Below are 22,911 nucleotides of genomic sequence, written 5' to 3'. Positions count from 1 at the left end.
AATAGATAGCTTTAAAAACAAATACACATGAGGAACTGTTTCTTTTTAGTTTTGCTACAACGCAAATAAAATAGTTTGGATTTCTATAGAGTTTCCTGATGTTAAATCAAAGCTGAACTGTGCCAAGGCTAAACTATAAATGCAGTTTTATTTTTTTTAACATATTTAAAAGGTATTTTGTTTATCTATGTGAATACTAAAACGTTGAATTCAAGTTGTGGCCAAAACAAGCTGTTGGTTTGTTTCTAAATGAACAGCAAGTTCTGTGCACTTTATGAAAACCAGATTAATATTTAAGATACGAGTCGAGCTATAGAATAATATATGCAGATGTGCTACGGCTAGATAGGCTTTTTCTCGGAATCTTCTGACGCGTTCAGTATTCATATGGGAGTGGGGTCTTTTACGTAGCTATGCTGTAATTGGCAGACGGAGTTGGGCTGTGCCTGTAAACTGCACAAACACGTCCAAGCTCTAAACGAATTTGGCTGATTTTAATTAGCCAAGTTTACTTCGATGACACTTTGGGCAAACCCTAATCAATTTTATGATTAGCTCTTGCCACTTGCCGCCAAATGTTTGCCCAAGACGTTAGCATTCGAGCACTAAGCGAAGTGTTTGAGCTGCCGATTAGCAGTTGTCTATGAGGCGCACTTTCAATTATGCCACATCTGTTGGGGGATGTCCGGCTGCAGACTTTATAGAGACATTCAAATTGGATTGGCTGGCTGACGCCCACCCAAAGCCAAATGATGAGAAATATGTATAAATGTAAATACCAGCTAGACATTGCCCAACACTGGCGAGCGAGACCTTTGCCAAGCTTACATCACACAGCAGGAGTCGTTACCAAGTCCAACCCCAGCTTCAGCTCCAGCTCCAGCTTCAGCTACAAAACCTAAGCTCAGACGTTGGCGAATAACTCGTTTGACAGCAATAAATATTTGCCTCTTCACTCAGGTTTTATTTTGTTGCCGCTGTTCATCTTCTTCTTCTTGTTCATCTTTTTTTTTTTCTTGTGCAAATTACAAAAATAATAATAAGCGACACAAAGCGCGTGACTCCTTTCACAAGCCCGAAAAAGTGCACACAAAAGGTGTTAAAATCTGTGCATGTATATGGGCATTAAATTGCACACACATATATGTGTGTGTATGTGTGTGCATATATATATTTAGATGGAAAATATGTGTGCCGACAATATGACTAAAAATTGGCCAAAAATTGAGCGCAAACAAAAAAATGAAAACAAAAGCGCGCCCCATGTGATTTTGTGAATTGGCCTGATTTTGCTTTCGTTTGGGTCCGCATGCTGTGTTGTCGAGTGTTGGGCGCATCATTTTTTACTTTCTCCATAGCACGACACACACACACACACACACACACACACGCACACTCTCACACACACAGCTGGCTGTTGTGTCCGTGAGAGCTGCCTGGGCTGTGCCGGCAGTAGCAAAAGCTCACTTCTCACCGCCAGCTGCGCTCTCCGAACGCTTCTCTCTCTCTCTCTCGCTCTCTCTCTCTCTGCTGCTCTGGGTACTTCTACCGGTTTGTGTGCGCAAGCTCAGAGTCGCGCATCCGTTTTGGGCTCGTGTGCTTTGCCTTTTAAGCCCGAGCAGCAGCTCAGCCAGCTTTCAGATACGTTTTTGCTGTGCCAGCGTGCAATTGTGGGCTCCGTCTGGCCCAGCGATCCTATAAGCAGTGTGTTTGAGTCTAACATATAAGGTTTTTGGAACGGTATCGGGTTTTCGGCATTTCGGCATTTCGGTTAGTTCGTTGGCGCCGTCGCCCCAGAGTTGCGCCGCGTTCGGTTCCGTTTGAAGCTAATTATTGAAATCGATCCCAAAATAGGCTCGTTCTCGCTTTGGTTCTCTCAATGTTGTGCTCCGTATTGCCTGCGTTATGCTAATTACCGAAAGGATTCAAATCGTTGCGTACATTATCGGTTACAATCTCTTTGGCAAGACATCGTCTGACGTTTGTTGAATTTTCCTTCAACTTCAACTACTCGAAATTTATCCTCAGCGCACAAGTGTTAATTTAATAGAAATTCAATTTCCAATTGAACGCGCCTTCACACACACACACGCCACAAACACACACACACACACGCATCATATTTATTGTTTATCAATTTGCAAAACGTGCCAAATATAATTTAATATACCTAATCTATTTATTCTGATTAACAAAGAGCTAATAAGTTTAACTATAAATTATTAAGTCGTAATATTAAATACAAACAAACGCGTTGTGTCTATCGCAAAAGACAGGGAGATCCAACCAGAGAAAGAGAGAGAGAGAAAGAGAGAAAGAGAGAGAGAAAGAGAGAGAGCAGTAGTTTGCTTCAAAATGAACAAGCAACGTCTGCTGCTTAGCTTAATTTTATGGTGAGTTAACAAATTGTTTAAAAGGATTTTTTGAATGAAATATTAAAAAATAAATTGTATAAAAATTCAAGAATTTTTGGATATAAAAAATAAATAAATATATATATAGCTTTGTGCATAAATAAACATCTTAATTTAAAACTGTATACGAAAAATTATACATATTTAATACTGATTTACTCTGAAAACTGAAAATATATATATAAATATATTGACAGCTTTTTGTGTACAAATTAAATTTGTGAAAAGAAAAATATTTACTTTCAATATTGATTTATTTTTCATAAATCATAAATTTAATTGCTTTGAATAATATTGAGTTAAATAAACAAAAAGAAAGAGTAAAAAAAAAGATGCTTAAAGAAAAATATATATATTTATATAAATTTAGGCTTTAAAAAATATATAAACATATTAACATGAAGAGTAAAAATGCAAATCTGTGAAAGAAAATGGGAATAAATTAAAATGCATTTAATTGCTTTAACGAAATGTATTGTTTTGCAAACAATTTTTCGTGTACGCTTATCTGAGTGCACAAAAAAGAGTATAAATTAAAATCGGTTTAAAGTTAAAATTTAACTTTGTTATAGGAGAATAATATAATTTTAATATGGCTTTACTTTGCATATATTACAACTCAGAGCAAAACAAACCTGACAAAAAATTATCTGATAAACATCCAATCACATATTTAAGCCCAAATATCATACTGCATGTCAGCATCATTCGAATCCAACCAATATCTTCTATATAAATGCCGCTGCTCGACCTGGCTTCATACTCATAGTTCACCTTGGGCAGGCATTCCTCAGGCATTCCACAAATGCAGCCGCATATGCGGCCTGGCCTTGTTGCCGACCAAGTTCGTTGCCTAAGTCTTTCGTTTTGCTCCTACGCAACTGCTCCATTTTGCATGCAATATGCAAAATTTACATAAAATATCATATTTAAAGCTCATCTGTGCGCCGGCTAAGCCTTGACAAAGTCAATAAACAAATGTCAAGCAGCAGCAACAACAACAACAATGAAAAATGTTTAAAAATTTTGTACATATTATTTTTTTTTTGGGCTGTAAAGCACTCGACAAAACTTTTAGCAAGAATTCTACAACAACGCGTCGTCGTAATAAGTGACTTAAGTGTGTCAACTAGACAATGTCAGTGGCTCGGCAGCGACGTCGACGTCGACGCCGACGTCAGCAGAGGCAGCGGCAGCGGCAGCACAACTTGTGCTTAATTTGCCAGCGTTTTACAAGTTGCTTGGCTGCATTCTGTGCGCCGCCGGATGACTAAGCCAAAGAAGTTACATGCAGCCGGCCAAGGCTGCATAGCCCACCCCACAATGTCGTGCAGATCTAGCATGAATATATATCTATATGCTGTGTGCACCTGCATTGTATATCATAGAGATAAGAGTTGCGTAAGAGCCGCGCAAATTGTGCTGCGATTTGCATAGATTTCAGCATTGATTAACAGCAAATCGCGAAAAACTTTCTAATGTTTGCAGCTGGCTGTGAATTGAGCCGTTAATTAAATGTAGGCCGAAGATCTATAAATTAGCTGCACTCTCTCGGGCCAAATTATGTAAACCATGGCAATCAAATTATGTCAATGCGGTTGCCGCTTTGTGTTAACATTAACATAAAAAGAAAACCAAAGCGAGGCACACAGAAACAAAAAATCAAGTCATGATTAGGTAATCGTTCCAAAACCTACCTGGCACGACACACAAACATCAAATACTATAGTACAACAACAAATGAACAACAAATGGACAACAACAACAAGAGAAACAACCTCTTAAAGGTCTTTCGTTGTGTTAACAACTTTTTCTCTTGGGCATCTTCGACGAACGCGTGCAGCGCGAAATGAAAGTGAAACTTTTGTTTCTTTCAGTTTTGTCAGACGCTCGAAAATTGAGTTTTCATCACAAAGAAATTCAAATTGAGCTCGATTATATGATCGCATGCTGCTCTTTTCCAATAGCCTATAAATAAATGTGATTCGATTAACATGCTCATGAATATTAAAAAAAAGAAGAAAAAGCAAACAGGTAAACTGACATAGACTGAGCTGAGAGGAATTTCAGCCCTGTCTCAATGCAAATTCTAATGCTTTGCATAATTATGCATGCCGTCCCAAGGATTGTCGAGCCGAGCAGCAGTTGGCCAGCTGCTGGGCCAGTTGACATGGCTGATAGGCAGCGGATTTGCGCTTCCGTTGGCACGTTTTCAGAGTCTCTCTTTAAAAAACTATGATTAATGATGAGCGCTCGGCTACTTGCAGACTTGCTGCTCAGCTGCCATGTTATGCTAATGCTCACGAGTCTGAAACGCACTCGAAAATTGCCTAAGCTAAATTTGTGCGTGTAAGGTCAGCTACAGAGATGAGGAATTTGAGATTAGCTAAATTAACGGTTAAGACAACATTTTTCTAGCAGTCAAAAGGTAAACTGTAGAAAATATAATGATTATATATAATTATATTAGCAAATATAATATAATTATAGCTACAATGTATAAAAATAACTATAAATATCTAAAGATATTTACATAGTTATTTTGTATACGTTTGTTTATATATTTATTATATGGTAATTTTATATTATATTATTATTATAAAATATATAAAATAATAGAATATAAATATTGATATAATATAAAAAAATCAATACAAATATTATCTAAACATATTGACATAGTTTTTTTTATCCATTTATATATATTAATGTTGGATTTGGCGACCTTTTCATTTTATAATTAATTATTTATATTATTTATATTGTTTTCATATTTAAAATTGCTTAATTTTGTATTTAAGTATATACTAAAAGAATCGTTTTATAACTTAATTTAATTTGAAAGCTGAAAACCTTTTTTACAGCTAAAAGAAGGCTTAAAGCATTCTTTTATCAAATATTAGAACAAATTTTAGGCATATAATATTTGTTTATTTTAAAACTATTTAAAAAAAAGACTCTAAATTGCAAAACAGAAATAAAATTATTATTCTATTTGCATATTTGTGGTCGTTTATTCTGATAATTATTTGTTATAAATTATTACAAATTACTAAAGTATTATATATAAATTAATGCAGGTTCAAATGAATGAAAATTATGCAATGAACAAAAACTTTGAAATATGTTTGGAAAAAATGTCTCCTAAAATAACTTCAGCTTAAAGTTCTTGCTGCCAAATAATAATTAATCTTCGACTTGATTCAGGAAGCTCTCTCATGCCAAGTTTGTTTTAGCTGCCATTTGGCTATTTCGGCTAGGAATTGATTAGCAACCAAATGAATTCAATAATTAGCTGCAAACATCGATTGCGTCCGATAGCAAGTAAAACAAACAACTAACAAAAACTCGAAATACCAAATTGAATCGAAAGCCGAAGAGGCTGCGGCAAGAACGGCTTTCAAATCAATTCAAAAACGCATAAAAATAAAATCAATTAAGCGAGCAAACAGCAAAGCGAGTTCAAGGTTAAATTACTTGAATGCCCCCCTCGCCGGCTAACTGGAAAAGAAGTTTGCCACAAGTTTGTTGTTGTTCAGTTTTATGTTCATTTGAAATGTGAGCTTATAAAGTAATATTATATGGACTGATCCGCCCGTCGAAATGGGATGATTATACTTGGTAATTTAATTTGCTCACTTCTCAAGCATTGAAAGTTTTGCTCACAAAGTTGAATGGACTTTTGTCTAGGGTATCAGCTGGGAAGAAAACTGTTAAGCTGAACAATTGACAGACAGGCATATTGTTCCCGAATGCGTTTCCTGGTGCAAAGTGAAAGGCGCTATCAAGTAGCTGACCCTGAGCCAGACTGAAACTGTTCACAGGTTATGAAAATAAATCAAGAAGCCAGCAAGTTCGTTGCCTAAGTCTTTCGTTAAAGGCGACCAACCAGTTTTCTAAACAGAATATATATGTTATTATTGTGCTCGAGCACACATTGATATAGTATATGCATATATATAGATCCAACTGACGCTGGTCCGACCACGATTCAGTTTGTCGGGTTAACCCAAATAGCATAAAATATGCACACACACCCAACACACACACAACAGGCGAGTTGACGCCCCCAAAAAATGTGTGTGTTATGTTGTGCTGTGTGTGTGTGTTGTGATTTTCTGTTGCCGATCTCTCGCTACATGCAGTTTAGAGTGTTTGCATGGCACTTGGACTGGGTCTCTGACACAATCAGCCACCCGAAAAAATACCAACAAATACAACATACATATAAATACAGGCAATCTGTATCGAGACACAAAAATCTTGTTTCGCCCAACTGGCAACTGGTTTATTTGGGTTAAAAAGAAATTTAACTGCGATGCGACTTTTGCAGCCGCAGCCGCAGCAGCAGCTGCCTGGTCAGAGATAACGGTACCGTGTCTCTGTAAAGACGAAAGTGAAATTTTTTTGCTTTTTAGTAAAAACAAAAAAACCAAAATACAAACAAAAAAAAACAAAAAAAAAACACCAAAAAATACACAAAATATGACAGCAGCAGCGACAGCGACAAAGACGTAATCAACTTCAGGATGAAGTAGACCTCCCCCCCCCCCTCCTCCCCCCTCAACAGGCTTGACTGGGCATTTTTTCGTAGTTTTAGTTGTTGCTGTTGTTGTTGTTGTTGTTGTAGCTGCTGCGGTTGTTCAACAACGGCACCAAATGGTGGCAAAGGTTTGCCTAGCTCTTCATAAAAACGCCAAGTTTATTTTACAAATTTGTTGATGTTTTTTTTTGTTTGGTTTTTTGGTATTTCTTTGAGTTGATTTGTAGTGTTTTTCTGCTTCTTCTTCATTTTTTTTTTTTTGGCAGTCAATGCAGTTAGGCTTCCGTCATTTTAAAGCCACCTTGGGCCGTCTTTTTTGAACGAAAAATGAAACTGTCTGCTGAAGATGCCAGCAGCGGGAAGCTGTTGCCCCAAAGTGGAAATGTTGTATTTAAAATTTAAATGTTTGGCTTTCGTTTAACTCCGGCTGGCGCGTAAATTAAGTGCTTTTCGAGTTGCTGCCAAATATGTAACAGCTTTACTATGCTCCTAATATGCCTGACAGACAGCCTTGTTACATGGAAATATACAGCAAGGCAGATGTAGTGAGTCTCTGGTTAGAGTTGAGAAGCAAAACTCGAGCCTGTTCCGCTTGTCCTGTGACAAATATCAATTACGTGCAATTTACTCCGACTGTTCCGCTTCAAGCCGAAGCATAGGTAAAAGTAAATAAATATTCATAGACAAATACAGAAGTATGTGAAAGTACAAACTTTTAAAAAAATATATAGATATTTATAAAGAGCTGGATTTGGCAACCTTTCCGTATTGTAAATATTTATGATATTTACAAAGATTAAGATAGTTTTTCTCTTATTGTTAAGTAAATTCTATAAACATAAAATAGTCCTGTTATTTTCGTACCAGGTAATAATATCGGGATCAATGGATATTTCGAGATCAAGCAAAAAATGCGACCATCCCGCATATTAGTAGATCCCTTGTCGTGCCGCAGCTCTTTATGGGACTCACGGGAATCTCCTCCCAAATGAACAAATAAATCAATGTTAGCATGTGCCTTAAGTGCTTAAATGTGTTAAATATATATGTATATGCATATTTACTTAAATTAATATTTATACTTAAATATCTATATATAGCTACCGCCAGCTGTATTCCAGCATAATATCAGATGATCTTTCAGCTTTTCACTTTTGCACATTTCACCACCAAAAAAAATTTGTCAAAATTGCTCAGCCTCGAACTGAGTTTTCACAAAAGGTGCGTCAATAATTGAAGACACTTTGTTTTAACGAGTGTGTGTGTGTGCGTGTTCGAATAAATTCAGCGATTACAAGTACTTAAATGTTGTCACTCGAGTGCGCCAGTTTATGGAGCAGGCAACAAATTTCAATGCTGAGCAGCACTTGGGCCACTTTGGCCCTGTTTGGCCACTTGCACAACAGCGAAATGTGGAAGAGGCGACCTTGATGCGCGGCAGACGGCAATCAGCTGTGGCATATTGAACACACTCCTCCTGTAGTAGCCATAAATTTCACAGAAAATTGTAGTGCTCGCAGTGCCATTAGCATGCAGCACAGTGTTTAGGCCAGAAAACAAACAAAATACAAAACCGAAACTGAAACCGAAACAGAAACAGGCCAACAAAGTGGACGGGCCAAGTTGAGAGCTATTGCTGTGGCGGCCGCCTGTTGCCTACCAATATCCAACTTGTATGCACTTTCGCAATGAAAACGAAAGTTATATGTGACGTCAACTGTGTGATTGTGTGCGTGTGTGTATGTGTGTGTGTGTGTGCGTAAGGCAGGCGCGTGACTTTGCCAACAGATTCACAGTCTCTGGCCAAATGAGCACACTTGTATGCATAGAATTATGATCTTCACGCCAGTTGGCTTCGTTTTGCATCAGCAATAAAAATAAAACAACATTTGCAACTGTTGGCAATGTAACAAATAGTTTGAAGCCGCATTCGATGAACGGGCACTCGAATTGCATCACACATATGGATATGGATTATAATCATGTATGCAGGCCACTGTCATAATTTGTTTTCCATTTCATTTGCATGTTAATGAGGCGCACTTGAAACTTTACCGCTGTATACCCTTACAAGGGGGTATTATAATTATGTCGTGACATAGCATAGCAGCTGATCCAGCAAAGAGTATATATATATATATATTCTTGAGCAGTATCAACAGCCGGAACGATATAGCCATGTCCTCCTCTCCGTCTTTCAATATTCATTCGAACTAGTCCCTTAGCTTTAAAGCTGCCCTCATAAAACGAAGCATACATCGAAAGTAGCCGGATCGGACCACTATATTATAGATATCTCATAGGCATGTTTGGTAAAAAGTTCTGGTTTCGTATGAATAACTTTTTGGTTCAACAAGATATCTTGACCAAACTTGCCATTTTTAAGACTCACTGTGCTTTTTCCTTCCATATCCTCTCTTCTTCCCCATATAACTTCTATATCCCTATATAACTTTATAGAAAGTATGACAAGATTCTTTACAAGCTTCACAGCTCTCCACACAAATCTGGCGATAATTCCAAAAGAGTATCCAAACTTCGGCGTGCTGAAGAAAGCCTTCTGTTGTCTTGTTTTCTTTGCGGTTTGAGTTGAGTTTCCTACAGCAAACTAGAAGCGTCTGCTGAGCACATGACCATAATCAGGCACAGCCTTAAAGTACAGGTAAAGCTTGTTGTTGTTGTTGGCGTTGCATCTGCATTTTTGTTGTTGTTTTGTTTCTTAAGCTGGCTTATTGTGTAATGGCAGCCAAGAAACTCACTTGTAACACAAAAAACAATAAAAAACAACAACAACAACAACAACGAGTCGTGAAAAGAGTCTTGTGACTTGCTTTGACTGTGTGCCTGTGTGTGTGTGTGTGTGTGTGTTGTTTTTTATGCTGTAAAGAAAACATGTTTGTATTTTTGTTGTTGTTGTTGTTGTTGTTTGCTGCCTGTGTTTGTGTTGGTGGTAGGAAATCATGTGCAAAGTCATATGACGCTCCGGCTACGTGCTTTGGAGTAATTGCAGCGAGTCATGGCTTATGGATGCCAATGAGAGAGTGTTGCCCATGTTTGGGTGTGTGTGCTCCGTTGTTGTTGTTGTTGTTGCTGGCAGTCATGTGGCTACAGTCTGATGCAAGCGCGCATGCCCGCATATTTGGCCAGGCAGCATTCGCTGTTGATAATGAAAACGTTGCCTTTAGTTAGCCAGCGGCATGCACGCCTCGAAACTCCCAACTGTTTGCCTGACTAATGTGCGCATACCAAAGCACCCACTCACTCAAATTTAGCCAGACCTCAAGCGAACCGCTTCCGCTAACTTTAAGTTTAATAGCGGCGCCCCTAGGGCGCACAGTATGTAATCGCTAATTAGCTATTAGCCTGCCGCTGCAAGGTAAAAACTACTTGAGAGATACCACTGCTCTGGCTGCTAGCCATTTAAATAGCGCACTCAGCCAGATAAATTTGAACAGCTAGATTCAAAACTTCAGCAGACAAAAGACAACAGCTTAAAAATCTATATAGCTTACTGCAGGACTCTGCACTTAAACTGCTTGAGAATTATAAGTCGTTAGCTTGAACTAGCTACTTCTTATCTCTACTTTAATAGATAAAATACAACTTAAATATCTATAAATAATACAGCTATTGCAGTGGGCAAGGAAAGTTTACAGAATGTGCGCTTGAACTGCTTGAGAATTATAAGCCAAAGACAGCAGGTGAATGCTTAGAAAGTCGAGTAGCTTGAATTAGCTTCTCCTTCTTATCTCTACTTTAATAGATAAAAGAGAACAGCTTATAAATATATAAATAACACAGCTATTGCAGTGCTCAAGAAATGTTTAACAGGTGTGTACTTTAACTGCTTGAGAATTATAAGCCAAATAAAGCAGTTAACTGCTTAGAGAGTCGTTTGTTTGATTTATGTCTTAGTTAGCCATATGTTAGAACTTAATCCATTAGGTATATAGATATAGCATCTGTGCACAATCTTTATAATATACAACTTTTCTTATAATTATCATTTCTGCTGCGGCTTCTTACCGCTTTCCATTCCCGTCCAGCTCTCCAAACGTGGAATTCCTCGCCTCGTTAAACCTTTTAGTTATTAGCACTATCTTCAGTTAGCATTTGGGTTTCAACATGGCCATTAATTATTTTTCATTTCTATAGTTTTTATAGCTTTAGTCCATTTACACATTTGCAAAACATTTGCCACGCCCATTTATCATTTAGTTAGGGCCTGCTGGTTTTTTGCTGTTGTGCCTATTTTTTGCAATTGTTTATGCCCGCTTTAAAGGTATTGCCATTGTTTTTTTGCTATTGCCGTTGCTGTTGTTGCTGTTGCATGATAGTTGCCAACTGGCGCCAAGTTTGTTGCCTAAGTCTTTTGTATATGTTGCGCAAAAGGTTCGCTAGGGAAACGAACAACTGTTAGCTGCACCATTGCCTTACACAAGTTCCGTTGTTCCCGCTTGGCTCATGTTATTTATTTATTTATTTATTATTTTTTTTATAAATATTTGCAATTAATTCGTGATTAAATTTGCGGCTACCGAACTATCAACACTTGCAAATGAAGCATAAATTGTCTAACTCAACTTAATTAATTTTTTATATACCCTGAACCCATTGAAAATGGGTAAAAAGGGGTATAATGTATTTGTGCAAATGTATGTAACAGGCTGAAGGAAGCATCTCCGACCCCATAAAGTATATATATTCTTGATCAGCATCAACAGCCAAGTCGATCTAGCCATGTCCGTCTGTCCGTCTGTATGTCTGTCCGTCCGTCCGTATGTATGAACGCAAGGATCTCAGAACATATAAGTATCTTTCATTTTATAGCTATCGCCACCTGCCCGTTACCACCAAAAAGCTATAAATCATGTTAGTTAACCAATTTGTATTGCCTAACTAATTAAGCCACAATCTAAATGCAATTGTCATTTCGATAATATACGAATATTTTATAGTACAATAAGATCTACTATGATAATTCCATCAAGATCGGTTAAGAAACACAGAAGTTATTAAATAAAGCATGTTATTGCTGGCCTCGAGTTTAGGGCAGCAAGCGCAAATTCAAATAACCTTTGTTTGGCTTGCATCCTTGTTAGATCTTTAGCTAAAATCAAGGTGGGCCAGAAAATGTGTAGGATATGTGGAAGATAATGGGTTAAGCTGAGCGGATGTGGCTTATAAATGAGACGGGTAGAGCGTTGATTCTCGTAGACTTTACGCATTTACGCAGTCAAAACGTAGTGGAATAAACAACTATATATTTTTGGGCTGTCAAAGATAAGGAACACTTGCAGATAGATGCAAGTTATTTTCTTTGAAATCAAGCTATTCGACGCCGATAACTAAAATCTTTAAAAATTGTAAGGCGTGGCTAAGTTGACGATTAAGAAAAATATTTATTTTATGACTAATCCGCTTAATAAAATAATTCTCCTGTGGCCGCAACGACCCTTGGACAATGTTGCGCCGCCCACTGCATATAGGCGGATTTTGAGTCAATCTTAAGTGGCCAAATCGTGACTATGTGATTCCATATATGCACCATTCGCGACTCCTTAGTGCGTGCCAGCGTTTCAGTCGCATTCTCTGCATCGAAAAACAGCGTCCACTGCTTCCATGGGACCTCGTAGAATGAGCTAACATCGAACACTCTAAAGCCCTTGCAGAGATCGCGATTATTCACCATGAGCGTAACATTTGTCGTACCGCAAACCTCTGACAATACGCGCACTAAGCCCATGGGTCCATTGTGGGCCCACGCGTCGCCCTGATAATTCACCTGGAAGTCCTGCAGAAATAATTCGCCAAGCTGATGGCCAAATCCGTTGGGCTCCAAACTGATAACACTATTGCCAATGCTATCTGCTCTCTCAGCACCTGCATAGTTTAGTGGCTCGTCCTCCAAGCTGTGGAGCTGCAGGACGTCCATATCCAGGTAGACGCCGCCAAAGCGATATAGTGTAATTAATCGGAGTAGGTCGGATAGGTGAAACATCAGATATCTAAATGGATAGATAACACGTAAGTCTTGGTGGAAGCTAAATTATGAGATGGAAAATAATTTCAAACCTTGACTTAAATAGATCACCTTTCTTGAGCCAATCCGCAATGGGCGTATCCTGTGCATATCGATCCAAATTAAGCGACCGAAATTGCACATTCTTGTAGCTTAGAAGGGCATCAATGATGGGCGCTGATTCGTTACGGTGGGTGGGGCAGGCAAACAAAACATATACTTGGAAATTTGGATTATGGAAGGCGGCAGATTCAATGGGACAAGCCTGATGCGCCTTAATAATACGCATATCGTACTGGGATCCTGAACGGTAGCAACTACTCTCAATAAAAAATATTGTTCGTCCTGGCGCAGGTTTTGAGCTGGACATTAGAATATCCTCTATAAGTGTAGGCGCCGTTTCCTCCGCATGCTGAGGCTTTGAGTCCAATATTTTGAAAGAAAAACTTTTCCCTCATTTAAGATCAAGATTACTGAGCTGTAAACGAACAGAACAGCAACCACGAGCACTAATACCAGATGTCGTTTATTGATCAGATAGGGCGACAGCCTACTTTTAAGACTCAAAAACATCTCGATGCTGAGCGAAGGTAAAGACAAGACTAACTAACCATTGAATCGGTTGGAAAAATTATGGTCCGTGTGACGATCAAAGCAGCTTTTTCAGCTGGGTCAATTTAAACATTTTCTTGGTCTGCTATTTTTTTATACCCTGAACCCATTGAAAATGGGTTAAAAGGGTATAATGTATTTGTGCAAATGTATGTAACAGGCAGAATCAAGCATCTCCGACCCCATAAACTATATATATTCTCGATCAGCATCAACAGCCGAGCGAGTTTGTTTCCGATACTCGATAACTTGCCTCGTTTTCAAGTAATCGATCAAAATCGATATCGAAATCCTGTTTTTTGAGCAATTTTGGGCTAGAATCACCAAACTTGACATGTAGCTTCTAGAATAGTATATACATATGTATATCAAGTATCTTTCATTTTATACCTATCGCCTGTTGGAAGAAGAGGGTTCAGGGTATCCCCTAGTCGGGAGCTCCCGACTAGAACGTCTTACTTGTTTATACGTATATGTTTATGAGTTGCAAACATAATTGGCCCAGACACAATACGTTGCGAATGCACAACATTCGTTAAGTGCGCTAACAATAACGCAATTAGCCATGATATATTATTAACTCAATCCAAACAAATGATGACGATGCTAATGCTAATGCTGATGCTAAAGCTGATGCTGATGCTGTCTGCTGCTTATGCAATTGTTGGCTATCCGCATGCAATTAATATTATTCACAACTCAACTTTAGTTGTGTGTTGAAGAACACGGCACGCGTTCAAACACATTGTAAATAGAACTTGAGTACGTGTTGGGGGATAATCTTCCTAGGAGTTGACTTGTTTGACTTGTTACATGGGCCATTTGGTATTTGAGAAACTCACGTGTTTTTCCAATTGCCAGCGTCGACTGCGTGATTGAAAGACGAACTGAGCTTTTGCAAAAAATGCAAAAATAAAATGCAAATATGCTGCTCGTTTGAACTTCAAGTCAATACACTTGCAGAAATGCCAATAAAACGATTTGTTCAATATTAAAAATGTGTTCAATTTATTAAAATATGCCCCAAACTGAACTCAGTTTGTGGATCGGTTAACTCGTTATCATCGGCCATTTGCAGCTGTATCATATTTCTTTCAATCGGCTTGATTTTTTTCATAACATTTCAATTGAAATTTGAGCACAGCATCCGCTTGACAATCCGGTCACATGATGTATTCAAAAGTCATCAATATATTTAACTTTTTAAATTAATATATAAAAAATTATAAGTAATAGCGAACTGTAGTTCAAAAAGTTCAAGCGCCTGCGCGATGGCACGATGACGAAATCCTTAAAACAGAAATTCCCGCTATAAAAATGAAATGTTGCAAACAGCAAAAAGAAAAAAAACCCCCAAGTTTAGCTGATAATACAGCTTGGGTTCCGTTTGCCTAGCGATGGCAACACAAACACATAATACTTTCATTTTTCAACAATTTATGGCGCAGCTCTCAATCGGTTTATTTAATTATCAAATAAGTTGTGCTCACAATTTATAAAAAAAAACTAACAACTAACAACGGTGTCATAAGCGCCAGCAAAATGTTAAATAACGCATACGCCGCGTGTGATGCGCATTTCTATTTGCCTAGGCATAGTTGTTGTAGTTGCTGTTGTTGTAGTTGATTGGTGCCATCAAAGTCAGGTGTGACACAGTTTTTGGCATACTTAAATTCAAAATACCCCATCAGCCGCTGCACACACACACACACACACACAAACACACACACACACAGACAAACAAAGATATACACGCATAAAACAAATGTTCAGCGACACGTCTGTCGCCCTGTCGCTGTCTGTTTGTTTTTACTGTAGCTTTCGCTTTCAGCTAATGCGACGTGACTGCCTTAACGTTAATATCCATTTGTTTGCTCATGTTCTGCGCCAATGCAGCAAGTATATAAACATACATATTCACATATAAAGAAATAAACACAAAATAAAGTGCTGTTCGTGCTGTGCAAAATATTTTGTGCCAATTGCATTGGCTGCGGCACCTGATTCAATACAATTGCTCAGCCATCGAAATTGGCGTTGGAGTTGCATAAAGCAACATTATCGTGGCAATTGGCTTCATTTTATTATTTCTGGCATTTCTTTCAACAAGAATTGTGTTGCGTATTGCAGCCTAACGAAACTCTTTAACAAATACACGAGCAGCAATATAAAAAATGCGCTTAGCGGATCTTAGAAGTTTCTGTTGAATCACGTAAGGCGCTAAGTGTAAAAACAAACAAGTTAGTCACCAAAATATGCCAGCGAGTATTTAAATTTTCGGAAGAATAATATTTTATGCAGCAAAAATATCACTCCTGCTCAAATATTTCGGTAATTATTTCGAGTGCCGAAAATCAAAAGACTGAGGAAACAAACTTGCTCTGTGTACACACAACTCAGCACACTTAGCCGCAAACGAGATTAACTCAAAGAAATCAACCTTGAATACGCTGTCTAAATGTACAACAGATATAAAGAAAACAATAGCAGCAACAACAACAACAGCAAAAATTGTACACAAAAACTAATTAAAGCGCACGGAATACTTGAGGAAAACCAGAAAACAAACGAAACCGAAAACGATAACGAATACGAATATAATAATTATAATGCCTAATCTTATTATATGGAGCCACGTATCGAGTGGTAAACGTCATAATGCTCATTATTGTTAATGTGCCGGATAAGCAGATTGTAGAGGAAGTGCGTCATTTAACAATGGATAGATGGGCATAGGAATGAGCTCATTAGACGCTACGATTGACAGCTCCTCGGTTGAGTGGGACGCCCACAATAAGTTGCAATTTTTTAAACGTTGCACAATTTAGCGTAGAAAACCGCTCAAGTATGTCGAATTGCCAAATTGATGTTTGTCACAACAAAAGACCAGCAAAAAGCCAAGCAAAAAAATTTAAAACAAAAGCTTCAATATTAATGTCAAAGACAACAACAGAAACCGCATCACGTGAGGGGCAGCCGAAAAAAAAGAAACTATTGAGAAGAACCTAATGACATACACAATAAAAAAAAAACAAAATAATAATAATAGCTACCACGGCGAATTCTCGTTTGCTCGTTTCTCGTTGACTGATCAGCCTTATTCTTTGGGGCAGCCCCAGAGTCGTAGCATTCATTCATAATTTGAAATTGATGAGATTGAGGGTTATACTGCATCCGGTTGGGCTGAGATGCTCAATCTTTAGTTATTCGCTTCATGCATGCTGCTTGTCTAATTGGCCATGTGAGCAAACGGTGTCGATGTGAAAAGCTGCGCTCAATTAAAAAAGCTGGAAAACACAGCCGGAAAATGCCAGTCCAGCGACGTGAAGGCACAAAAATGGGGCTAGCCTGAAATTAATAGCTCGTGCGGAGGCAGAAGTTCGATTAAATTTGAATGACTCAAACATGTTGCATATTGGAGATAATCGAATAAATTTGATAAGCGTAATTCCCTCCGGAATTTCTTAAATACTTTTGCTGCAAAACTGTTAACTTAACATTGAGCTTTAATGTTAATTACAGCGTGCATCAGTGCACCAATTATTTTGTTTGTATTGGCAACTCCTTTAATACTTATGTTATCCCTGGTTGATTGAAAGAAATTTCAGGTAGTCAAGTTTGGCCACACTTAGAAAGAAAAATGGCGTCTTTGCGAAGCGAGGCTTTCAAATTGGCGAAAAAAGTTAAAATAAAAGTGAATTTGTGTACTTCCTAATTGAAAACAACTTAACTAATCAGCCTTAATTCTCTTACACTTACAGGTGCCTTTGCGCTCCCAGCTTCTCGCTACGCATACCGGAGGATCTCGAGAATAGCGCCGTCAATGCGCTGCGCTCGGAACGCGCACGATCTGTGCACCCCTGCGGCCAGGTTGGCGAGGCCAGCGCCGCCGATGATTATGATGTTTGCCCGCCGAGCAAGTACCGCCAGCCCACCGCCGAGTGCAACAATGTGTCGCACCGCAAGTGGGGCGCACGCGGCGATGTCTTCCAGCGTCTGCTTCAGGCGGACTATGCCGATGGCGTTAGCCAGCCACGCAGCTCGCGTGGCACACACGCCCTGCCCGACGCCGAGCTGGTGATCGAGCAGCTGCAGCGTCATGTGGAGAGTGAGCTGCGCCACGATCACATCACTGCCATGCTTCCCGCCTGGGGCCAGCTGCTGGCCAACGATCTGTTCGAGGTGGGTCAGCTGCCCATAAGCGGCAAGTGCTGTCAGCGTGAGGCCGGCGGCATCAAGGATCCCAGCGAGCTCCAGCAGTGCTTTGTGCGCGCCGGTGCCGACTGCAAGGAGTACAAGCGCTCCGCTCCCGGTTTTGATGCGGAGGTGTGCCAGAAACGTAAGTGCCTTCCACTAAACACAATCTTTCCCATTTAATAATCCACATTTTCCGTCTCATTCAAAAGATGTGCGCGAGCAGATGAACATTGCCTCGGCTTATATTGATGGTTCCGGCTTGTACGGCTCCACCCGCCATGAATTCGACCAGCTGCGTACATATATCAGCGGCGGTGTCAAGGTCGAGTCCTGTCGCTATTGTCAAGTGTCTGGTGCGACGGGTGCACTGCATCGTGCCCTGCTGCAGCAGCACAACAACATTGGCGAGCAGTTGGCGCACATCAATCCAGACTGGTCCGAGGAGGATGTCTTCCTGGAGTCTAGGCGCATTATAACCGCCACCATACAGCATATTACCTACAACGAATTCTTGCCATTGGTATTGGGTCAAGAGACAACGGCAAAGGAATCGCTAAGACTGACCGCCGAGAAGCATTCCTCCAACTACTCCAGCTCCATACGCGCAGGCATTTACAATGAATTTGCGACCAGCGCCATGCCCGCCTTCTGGAGCATGTATCCGCCCGAGATGCTTTCCCAAAAGAGTTCCGCCCATGAGCTGCTCTCGATAGCAGCGCTGCAAAAGTCTCTGGTGCCCAGTCAGACAAACGATGAGGGCTGGTCCGAGCTGGCACTGGCCGTGCATCGTGGACGCGATCATGGCATTGCCTCCTACGTACATGCCCTGGACATTTGTGCACGTCGTTTCGACCAGAACGGCGCTGCAGCCAATGTTACCTTCGATAATCTGGGACAGTTCACCAACATTCCCGACGAGCATGTGACCAGTTTGCGTGACATCTATCAGTGAGTTTTTGCATAATCAGCAATTCGCGAAGCTAATCCCTACTCTTATAGAAACGCTGAGGATATTGATTTGCTGGTGGGCGCCATGCTGGAGGATCCAGCTGTGGGCGCTTTGTTTGGACCCACCATCACCTGTCTGCTAACCACGCAGTTTGAGCTGCTGAAGCAAACCGATCGCTTCTGGTATGAGAACGAGATACCGCCCTCATCCTTCAGTCTGGAGCAGCTGAAGAGCATACGCCAGACAACGCTGTCGGGTCTGCTCTGCGGCTCGCATCAGGTCGACACAGCTCAGTCCAAGGCTTTCATACGCGAGGATAACTATCTGTAAGTGCAAGCAACATATGCATCAGCTTTAGCTCTAACACATTCTCCCCAGCAACTCCGTTTTGGACTGTACACAGCTGCCCAAGTTTGATTTGCGCCCCTGGAAAGTGAATACCGACGAGGAGATACACTTGGAGCACGTCGAAGTCGAGCCCGACACCAAGGAGGCCATTAAAGAGCTTAGCCCCGAACTGATCGAGGCAGCTGTAGAGCGCGCTAAACAGGAACTGGACGAGCGCAAGCGTTTCGAATACGAAGTGTGGCGTTCACGTAAGCTGAGCCGACATATGACAGCTATAAGACCGCTTTTGAACATTTCTCCATCTTTGCAGAGGGCGGCATTAGCGCACGTTCCCCCGATGGCACCGCTGCCTCCTTCAGCAAGGCCAACCTGGCTGCCCTGAGCCTGGCCAACTCGTCGCTGATCTTTGAGCTGGCCTCCAATGAGATTGTCAAGTCGCTCAATAGCATTACGCGTCGCAAGCGTCAGATCTTCAATCCCAATCAAAATGCCTTCAATCGCAACGAGCTGACAGATACCCTGCAAACCGTGGATATTAGCGCTTTAATTGGTGGTAGTCAGCAGCCCCTGGAGCAGTGCCCGGAGCCAACACAGCAATGTGATGCCAACTCGCCATTCCGTACGCTCTCCGGACGTTGCAATAATCTGCGCAATCCGAACTGGGGCAAATCGTTGACCACTTTCTCGCGTCTGTTGCCCGCCCAGTATGAGGACGGTATCTCAGCACCGAGGGTAACTGGTGTCACTGGCACACCGCTGCCCAATCCGCGCACCATTTCGACCACGATTCATCCGGATATCTCCAATTTGCACACACGCTACTCGCTGATGGTGATGCAGTTTGCACAGTTTGTGGATCACGATTTGACATTGACGCCCATTCACAAGGGATTCCATGAGTCCATACCTAGCTGTCGTCCCTGCAACTCACGCCAGACCGTGCATCCCGAGTGCAATCCGTTCCCGGTGCCCGCGGGCGATTTCTTCTATCCCGAGGTGAATGTGACAAGCGGCGATCGTTTGTGCTTCCCCTCGATGAGATCGCTGCCTGGCCAGCAGTCGCTTGGCCCACGTGATCAGATCAATCAGAACACTCACTTCCTGGATGCCTCGATGGTGTACGGTGAGAACGTCTGCCTGTCGAATAAGCTGCGTGGCTTCTCGGGCCGCATGAACAGCACTGTGCATCCCGTGCGCGGCAAGGAGCTGCTGCCTTTGAGTGCCACCCATCCCGAGTGCAAATCTCGCAACGGACTCTGCTTCATTGCCGGCGATGATCGCGCCTCCGAGCAGCCAGGTTTGACTGCCATTCACACGGCCTTCCTGCGCGAACATAATCGTTTGGTTGAGGGTCTGCGCGGTGTCAATCCCCACTGGAATGGCGAGCAGCTGTACCATCATGCCCGTCGCATTGTCAGCGCCCAGGTGCAGCATACCGTCTTCAATGAGTTCCTGCCCCGCATTCTCAGCTGGAACGCTGTCAATCTGTATGGCCTGAAGCTGCTGCCACAGGGCTACTACAAGGACTACAATCCGTCCTGCAGTCCAATTGTGTTCAATGAATTCGCTGCCGCTGCCTTCCGCATTGGCCACTCGCTACTGCGTCCACATATTCCACGTCTGAGCATTCAGCATCAGCCCGTGGATCCGCCACTGCTGCTGCGCGATGGCTTCTTCCGCATGGATGTGCTGCTCCAGCCTGGTATTATTGATGAGATTCTGCGTGGTCTGGTGGCTACGCCCATGGAAACTCTAGATCAGTTCATCACGGGCGAGGTGACGAATCATTTGTTTGAGGATCGCAAGATACCCTTCTCCGGCATTGATCTGATTGCTCTGAACATCCAGCGTGGTAAGTTGATGGCTTTTAACCGACTTTTATAGCCGCCTCTAATGTCCTTTTTACCTTTGACAGCTCGTGATCATGGCATTCCTTCGTACAACAACTATCGCGCTCTGTGCAACCTGAAGCGTGCCAGCACCTGGAGCGATCTGAGCCGCGAAATACCCACCGAAGTAATTAATCGCTTCCAGAAGGTCTATGCCAGCGTTGATGACATTGATCTATTCCCCGGCGCCATGACGGAGCGTCCGCTGCAAGGCGGCCTCGTCGGACCCACGCTGGCCTGCATCATTGGCATTCAGTTCAGGCAACTGCGCAAATGCGATCGCTTCTGGTATGAGAATCAGAATCCCGAGATTAAATTCACTGAGGCTCAGCTGGCTGAGTTGCGCAAGGTAACGCTCGCCAAGATTGTCTGTGAGAATCTGGAGATTCAGGGTGACATGCAGCGTGCCGCCTTCGATTTGCCCAGCAACTTCCTGTAAGCCGTACAGTAAATAATCCATTGATAGTCAATGCTAATTTCATTGTTTCCACAGTAATCCCCGTGTGCCCTGCCAGTCCATGCCACAAATCGATTTGAATGCCTGGCGCGAGAATGTTCAGGGCTGTCAAATTGGCAATCGCAATGTGCGTGTTGGCGAATCCGCCTTCCCGTCGCCCTGCACCAGTTGCGTGTGCTCTGCCGAAGGCGTAAGTTCTAAAAATAACCTACACAATAGACTATATGCTAAATATTTGCCCTCTTTCTTAATTACAGCCCCAGTGCGCTTCATTGCGCATCACCGACTGCGGCCAGCTGATTCGCCAGTGGCCCAAGGAGGCCATTTTGCGGGATGAGGTGTGCAACTCGCAGTGCGGCATCTATTTGACCGGCCAGCAGGCAGCAGGCTTCAGTCCACAGCAGCGCCAGGGTCATGCCCCCTCGCGTGTCACTCGTTCGCGCAATCAGAACCTATTCAAGTTCCCCGACTTGACGCCGTTCATCGCATCCCTGTAGAAAGGGCAACCCGAGAAAGCAGGCTTTCGTACATGTTTTGTAAATAACTATTGCGTTCTTTACATTAGTTACTTATTTTGTTCGCTTATCTGAAGACTTTTCCAATGCATCTACCCCTAAACTATACTTACTTTAACTGTTCTATGCGGCATTAACTCGTAGTGCCCATCAAACTAGGAAAAAACCAACAAACTGCGTTACTCGCGTATCTTCGCGGATAAAAATTCTTGTTTCGGCACCACCAAAATAAGTGATTCTATTGTTAGTTAAGCGACAACTAATTAATTAGCATTTTTATATATGTATGTAATGTATTTTTTACCTAAAACCCTATGAATGTCAATTATATGTACCTAATAAACAAACAAAAATTAAAACAAAACAAAATTTAAGTGAATCTCAATTTCGGCCGTCTCTGATTGTTGCTTTCCTGTTAGTTTAGCAACAACAAAGTAAAACTGAAAATGGCTGGCAACAAATAAAAATTTCAACGAAAAAGGTAAACGGCTGTATTACCAGGCGAACAGAAATCACAGAAGGTGTCTATTTAATTGTACGCAACGACATTTTCTTTAAGCAAGCAGCAGCTGCGAATTCACAAATCAACACAATGTGCAATATGTATACAGACAAAGTAATAGGCGAACAGAATGCATAGCAAGTTGACATGTTAAAAATTATAGATAAAGCAGCGGGGACGGCGGGGACAAACGTCGGTCACTGTTTGGGTAGGCCGCAGCAGATGAGCAGGTAGCAAATCGCAATATGTAAACAGACGAAATACCAGGCGAACAGAATTTTAAGGCAGCTGACAGAAGTGAATTTAAGCTGGCAATGTTGTTGCTGTCAACAGTCGAATGCTATTGGATGACGCCCTTATTAGCGTCTGTCTCCCTCACACTGCAGTTCTGCCACTCATCAGAATGAGATCGCGTAAATGCAGTTATCAAAGTATATTTGGCAAGCTGCGTGTGCAGAGCAGC

The 22,911-nt window shown here is 41.4% G+C and overlaps 1 protein-coding gene across 1 annotated transcript; it reads left to right on the top strand.

Moving 5' to 3' along the window:
- Positions 1–1,749: 1,749 nt before the first annotated feature.
- LOC135433986 (peroxidasin homolog pxn-2) lies at positions 1,750–22,315 on the top strand. The gene is made up of 9 exons (XM_064690308.1): positions 1,750–2,393; positions 17,353–17,930; positions 17,998–18,736; positions 18,788–19,063; positions 19,116–19,333; positions 19,396–20,937; positions 21,001–21,409; positions 21,468–21,621; positions 21,689–22,315. Exons 1-9 carry the CDS (start codon positions 2,356–2,358, stop codon positions 21,926–21,928), a joined length of 4,194 nt encoding a protein of 1,397 aa, XP_064546378.1. The 5' UTR covers positions 1,750–2,355; the 3' UTR covers positions 21,929–22,315.
- The last annotated feature ends 596 nt before the right edge of the window (positions 22,316–22,911 follow it).

Source organism: Drosophila montana, unplaced genomic scaffold (assembly GCF_035044405.1).
Source record: "Drosophila montana isolate Dmon_TW-CO22-7 unplaced genomic scaffold, ASM3504440v1 contig_3257_1, whole genome shotgun sequence".
Lineage (NCBI taxonomy): Eukaryota > Metazoa > Arthropoda > Insecta > Diptera > Drosophilidae > Drosophila > Drosophila montana.
This window is presented reverse-complemented; position numbering and strand designations above follow the sequence as displayed.